Source organism: Nanorana parkeri, unplaced genomic scaffold (genome assembly GCF_000935625.1).
Source record: "Nanorana parkeri isolate BGI_ZX_2015 unplaced genomic scaffold, ASM93562v1 scaffold903, whole genome shotgun sequence".
NCBI classification, from domain to species: Eukaryota; Metazoa; Chordata; class Amphibia; order Anura; family Dicroglossidae; genus Nanorana; species Nanorana parkeri.
Window position 1 is genome coordinate 274,988 of NW_017307171.1, and position 7,115 is coordinate 282,102.

The 7,115-nt window shown below is 45.1% G+C and overlaps 1 protein-coding gene across 1 annotated transcript in view; it reads left to right on the forward strand.

Moving 5' to 3' along the window:
- The window catches only part of LOC108794839 (probable protein S-acyltransferase 23), a 52,523-nt gene that overhangs the window by 36,502 nt on the left and 8,906 nt on the right, over nt 1-7,115 (forward strand). Inside the window, exons 8-9 of the mRNA XM_018565950.1 lie at nt 1,025-1,197; nt 2,148-2,313. Coding sequence (XP_018421452.1) covers nt 1,025-1,197; nt 2,148-2,313 — 339 coding nt within the window. The remainder of the gene's footprint in view (nt 1-1,024; nt 1,198-2,147; nt 2,314-7,115) is intronic.

Here is a 7,115-nt window from a genome sequence, read left to right on the forward strand (position 1 = left end):
CCCCAAAAAAGGGTATAAAATTCATTTCAGTACAGCGCTGCATGACGGAATAAATGTCAGTCAAAGTACCGCAGCGCTGAATATTGAAAAATGGCCTGGATGGGAAGGGGGTTTAACACCGCGGATGTCAACTGGTTAAAATAACAGAAATATATTTCATAAACAACAACGAATATTTATGAATTAAATAATTAACCACCTGCTGTCCAGCCGGTGTAATTAAAGGGCCGGACAGCGGACGGAATGCGGGTGGCCGTTTTTAAACGTCCTAACCTGCCCCGCTCGTGCCCGCCGCTATTATTAAACGTACACCTTACTGTATAGACTCTCTCTCGTTTCAAATTGATTGTTGCAAATTGAGAGACTTGCCCTTTGCACTTTAAGGATCATATGGGGACTTTTCTTTTGGATTGATTTATTGAGTCCTATTGTGATTTATTTGTAGTTGTTTTTATTTCATATTCATTGATTTTAGTGCGGTGCACTAGATAATATTGATGAAATGGACATTGTGTATATTAGCAAAACCAGAAAAAAAAGTTTCACTTTTAAGTTACTAAATATTTTCAAATTATTTTTTTTAAATACATTCTTTATTTTAAGATTTTTCCATAAAAAATATACAGCTGGAGTTACTCTCCAGAGTCTGCACTAGCTTTGATAAATACACAGATGACATCCTTTTTGTTTTTGACCATATATATCACTGCCTATTTTTACACCTACATATGAATCCTCCTGATATAGGTCGAAATGATTTACTCAAGCAGCTCTGGAGCCCTCCTCAGAACCGCTTCATAGGCCATGCCGCTCCATTGAATTCTTTATGGTAGTTGAGGCTCTACTAGAGCTGACCAGGCCGGAGTAGACTTTAACTTTTCTCAGGTTCCGTCACTTTCCTATGCTTCTAATTGTATTGTGATGTGTTATTAGATATGTTCATTATCTTTAGACCCTTTTTCCTGTTTTCTAACTGCTGTATATTTTCAAATGATTTTAATACACTGCTATTCCTTTCCAATAGGCTATCAATTTTAATGACTGGAAAAATGGTAAGAACCCCCTGAGCAGACTGTGCCACACCTGCCACCTTGCAAAGCCTCTGCGTTCCAAGCATTGCCGTGTCACTAAACGATGTGTTGCAAACTTCGACCATTATTGTCCTTATGTCTACAATGATGTGGGACACCGCAACAGGTTTGCTCTATTTTGTCTCATTCAGTATACATTTATGCATATGGAAATTACAGTGTATGCATGCCATTAAACACTTAATGTCTTTCATTGATTTCTCATTCACGGTAATGCTTACCCATAATAAGAAACAGGAAGCACTTATCTTACATGGGCTAGAGAACTACATTGCACGGCATTTCCTTTTAGTCATGTGACACTTCAGCATAAGTGATAAAGCTTGTAATTATGCATTACTGTATATAAACAATAGCTCCACAAAACTTTTTAAATGAACTGATTATTGTGTATGTTACCCTGGAGAAGAGACCGTGTAGGGCATATTCAGTAGGGCAGTATGAAAAAATAAGATTCCATCAAAAGTGATATAGCTAATGGCATCACATTCAATTTTTAAGTGATTGTATTCAGCTCTGTTAGAAAATGGTTTATGATTGGTGGTAATGGAGTGCTGCTGTTCTATGAATATTGTGTTGCTCTTCGCAGTATCTGGAATGAGTTTGGGTATGCCTCCATTATAAAAACAATATAGTCTTTAAATATATAATACATTCTCAGGCAAATGGTTTTGTAATATAGCTATAGCACTCTAAAAGCAACCTGTCACAAGGGAATCCTCTGCTTCCCAAAAGCTGACGTAAAGTGAGGGGGGTATAAAAAAAAAACAGCCCCCTGTATCTTTTAGTCATAATGTGATAATATGCACAGCATATGACCACAATATGGCAGACTTACCTGCCAAAGCGATCCCCTCCAGTACTGCACATTCTCCCTCCCATCGTCTTCTGGTACTTTTCCAAAATCCGCTTGATTGGCCGGGCCCTGATGAGGTAATTCCTGCGCATGTGCATGGGAGTTACTTTATCTCAGCACGCCGAATTTGGGCACTCTTTCGTAAACCACCCCCTAAAGTTCCTATAAGTTATATTTCATTACTTCTATTTGCTTCACAGGGTGTTTTTTGTCGGATTCCTGTTGAATATGTGCATCAGCTGCCTCATCGGAGTCTACCTGTGTTGGGACTGGTTATATATGGAAGGTCGCAGCCTGTTAATTGGAATGGGCTTTCTGTTCCTCTCTGTGATTGGTTTTATTTCTGCAATGATGACTGGAACGTGTGTAAGTAGTTATGGTTCTATTTACAAGCTTAAAGTGAAGCTCCAGGTTCACAGCTTCTGTACCAAATATTCCCCTGATAAAGTACAGATTTCCTATAATCATTTCACCTTACTACATAGAAACCGTTACACAGAAAAGACTTAAAATGTATGTTTGACTTCATTAGTTTTGCTACTTTAATAGATTTTGCATGTTGGGGCTCCCTCACACCAGGGCATTGCATTAACAGGCTGTAAAATGCACTTGTTATTTCTCCCCACCTTGCATATTCATCCTAGTTAGCCTACCTTTACACAGACGACCCCCCCTTCAGTTTATCATGCTGCTGCCAGACTTATATACCTTACCAACCGTTTGATGGCCACCACGCCTCTTTGCCATTCCACTGGCATCTACTTGCCCAATGAATAAAATCTGACATACTAACAACTTGCAAAGGACTTCACAACTATGTCCAAGCTACATCACGAACCTCATATCAAAATATCACCCAAATCATCCTCTCCACTCCTCCCAAGACCTCTTTCTCTCTAGTCCCCTCATCACCTGCTCCCATGCTCACCTCCAGGACTTATTCAGAACATTTCCCTTCCTCTAGAACAGTGCTTCTTAAAGTGTGGGTCGCGACCCCATATGGGGTCCCATCAGGGGGGTACAGTCGGTACCTGTGTGAGGGTGGCCGGGGAGGCCTGGGCTCCAAGCAAGATTTTTTTTTCTTTTCGTTTAATGTGCAGTGTAGTGTGGTTTTTAAGGTCGCATACCCCCCACCTCTGTGCACTTGGTACCTTCCTGAGCACGTGCATGCAGGAAGGTTTTTGTTTTTTTTACATTGACGGAGCTTCCTTTAACCCAGCAGAAGTGGAGCACAGCTGCTGGAGTTAAAGATAAGGAGGGAGAGGGGGCTTAGTAGTAGGTGGTAATGACACAATGACTGTCCCTCCACGGCGGGGGGGGGAGAGGAGGAGAGAGACACCGACTGATGCTAGGGGAGGGGGGGAACACCGACGTTGAGGGAAAGAGGGAGATGGCCCCCCGTCACATTTTTGCCCGTCTATGTGGAGGTGGGGGACGTTAAATCATTTTTTACTTTTTTTTAAAAACTTAATTGTATTATCACATAGCGGGCTAAGAAGACCCCTCCCTATGTGATATAAAATTACAGTGACAGGTCCTCTTTTTGGAGACATTAGCGGTCTCTAAGACCCCTAATGTTACCTAAGGACCCCCAGAGAAGCTAATGAAGCCGACATCTGCTTCACCAGCTTCTCTCTGGCGGTCTGGAGTGACACCTAAATGCGGAAGTGATGTAATAAACATGACTTCCGCACTCACAGAACGGGGAGGTGATCAGAGCGAGATTGTGTACTGACTCCCTCCGTTCTTGCTGCACGGATCCACAATGCCGGTACCGGATCGGACGCCCGGCATCGCGGCAATGACAGTGACGATGGCAGGTAAGGAGAGGAGAGGAGAGGGGGGGCCGCACAGATAGTTACCTCATACAAGCCATTGGGCGTCTTTACAGATGCCGGACCGCTTGTATGTAAACAGCCATTGCTGACTGTTTCAAATTTTGGCAGTTTCCTGCTGATACGCTCCAGGGGGCGAGCGGGCGCAGGCACGGGGACGTTTTAAAATGCCCACTCGCATATCACGGGGGAGGGGAACGCCCCACTTTGTATCGTGACAACATGGACGAGGGGAACCCCCCATTATATATTGTGACACCATGGGGAGGGGAACCCCCCACTTTGTATCGTGACAACATGGACGAGGGGAACCCCCCATTATATATTGTGACACCATGGGGAGGGGAACCCCCCACTTTGTATCGTGACAACATGGACGAGGGGAACCCCCAATTTATATTGTGACACCATGGGGAAGGGAACCCCCCACTTTGTATTGTGACAGCATGGAGGAGGGGAACCACCCCACTTTATATTGTGACAGCATGGAGGAGGGAAACCCCCCACTATATATTGTGACACCATGAGGGAGGGGAACCCCCTACTTTGTATTGTGACACCATGAAGGAGGGGAACCCCCAACTTTGTATTGTGACAGGATGGAGCAGGGGAACCCCCCACTTTACATTGTGACAGCATGGAGGAGGGGATCCCCCACTTTTTATTGTGACAGCATGGAGGAGCGGAAACCCCACTGTATCTGGTGACAGCATGGAGGAGGGGAACCCCCCACTTTGTATTGTGACAACATGGAGGAAGGGAACCCCCCACTTTGTATTGTGACAGCATGGAGGAGGGGAACCCCCACTTTATATTGTGACAACATGGAGGAGGGGAACCCCCCACTTTGTATTGTGACAACATGGAGGAGGGGAACCCCCACTTTATATTGTGACAGCATGGAGGAGGGGAACCACCCCACTTTATATTGTGACAGCATGGGTGAGGGGATCCCCCACTTTTTATATTGTGACAGCATGGATGAGGGGATCCCCTACAGTGACTGCAGATGATGGACTTCACTCACTGTTCAGCCAATAATTTCAGGTCTAGCTCCTTCCACAAAAGTTTAACAATGGTCTTTGATGGAAGGGAGGGGTGCAGATGGGGCCACACACTGGTTTAATGTCTGCAGGATTCGGCCAGCCTAAGATGGGAATTCCCCTGACTTTGGGAAGCACTTTGGGAAGCACTCCTCTCCCTACATGGGGTCGCGGTTCCATTACAGCTCCACCGCTCCCCAGGACGGCCGCTTTGCGTTCCACGCTGGAATGCTGAGGGCACTCGTCTTCCAGCCTCTGAGAGCGCAGGCTGCGTTCCACGCTGGAACGCGGAAGTTGCTCCGAGCCGACCAGCGCTCCTCCCACTTCCTGGCCCTATTTAAAGCTCCAGCTGAGATAACATGGCGTTCCACTTTTGAGGTCAGAACGCCTGTTATCTCCTGGAACCTTTGCCGGAACGCTCTCTCTCAGCACTATACTGGACCACGCCCTCAGTACCTAAGTAGGCGTTACAATGTGTCCAGGAGAGAGGGCAGTTCTCAGCCTCCCAGGGGAATATGGACACATAATGAAGGCTTCTGGGTGCTGACAACACTGGGGGGATCAGCTATTACAATGGAGGCTGAATAACATTGTCCGCCCAGACCCGGAACTCAGGTTCCTTTCAGTAATACACATGGATGGAATTTCTATAGAATGACTTCATCTAACAACGTTGATTATATTCGGGATCTGTATTTATTTATTTGTTTGGATAGTCAGCCTTCTGCTCTAGGACTTGGGTTCACATTCCGTCACTCGTGGTTAGCAGTCCCTGGGACAGTCATTGAGGATCACAGATTCTGTTCGTCTAGTCCAATTCTCATGGCTGTTGCCGCTGGTTTTGGTTTCTTTTTGGTTTGTTGTTCTTTTATCGTCTCTTAGTACTTCCAGCTACTTCTCAGCTCTCAGTTCCTTGTCAGAGGGGTATGGCCCTCAGAAGGAAGGAACTTTTAATTTTTACATGGTGTCCATCCTCTGGACGGGGAAGGCTCATACACCAGAGGTCTGCTATGTCACCGAATGACGGGATTGTACAGGGAGTAAAGAATCCTCTCATTTACAGAGCACAGAAGCTCAAATCTCAATGTACACACACACATGTAAATGAGTCCGAGCAATGACCCCTCTCTATTTAGACGCCTCGCCTCTGAGGATCCACTCACACAAATCACACAAGTTTCCTCTTGTGCGGTGCCTGCGTCTTTACATCATCTATAGTGCTCTGGGAATTCTTTCTCATGTTTTAAATGTTTAGTAACAAGACATAGTATAGGTATAGCGACAACGCATACATATTTTTTAATTGAGGAAGGAAGGGTTAAGACCCCTAGAAGTTTTTATTATGTGTTGTCCTGCCGGGGAGATTTTCTCTCACTTTCTGTCTTGGATATGTGAATGGAAAGAAAATCTCCCCAAGGGGGAATTCCCATCTTAGAGAGTTGTCTCCAGAACATTTCCTCCATTGGATGTTTGGCAACTCAAACATTCCCCTTAGGTGTCTTGTGACAATTGTCAGTAGAAAAAAGGATAAATCTTCCCAGCGGGGACACAAATAGAGACTGTAACCCTCCCCCGCTCCATCCCAAACTAAGAAAAAAACATTTTACTTTTATATACATATTGATACAGCATTCTCGTGTCACTCTAACAACCTGAATGTGAGAGAAGACAAAAGTTAGTGGTGTGTCAGGGAAAGAAAAGGTGTTCAGGGCTGGGGCAGGGTAGAACTAGCATTGACTTTGAAACGGAATGAATTTTAGGTGAAGGCTGTTGGGTTCAATGACAACCAGTCTTCTTATATCTCTGGCAGTGAGACCTATCCCCATTTGTGTTCCCAATGCCTTCCACCTGCTGCAGCCATTGTATAGGGTCATGCTGTCATTTTTTTCAACCTCATCAACTATGTAAATATTTTAACATTGTAATAGAACAGCAGAGGACACCAGGGAGTGTGATTGCAGAGGGCAGCAGGTGATCATTTGTTCTACCAGTAGCGGTAGCAATTTTACAAGGCTGATACATATTGGCTAGTTGTCGGAGGGGAATTTGTTTTGTGGGGGAGCTCCAAATGCTAGTTATAGGTGAGTAAATGAGCGCTTACCTTTCCAAAGCTTCCTGCTCCAAGTACGTGGTGCAATATGAAGCTTGAAATGTCACATCCGGTGGTCTTCGTATCTGTCAGTCCGGGAAAGACACTCACCCTGCTGGGGGTGATGTCAGGGGTCCCAGGGCTGAAGGATCCCGAAGGTTCCTGAGCGGCAACTGCCATGCTCAGAGTTGTCTTAACCTC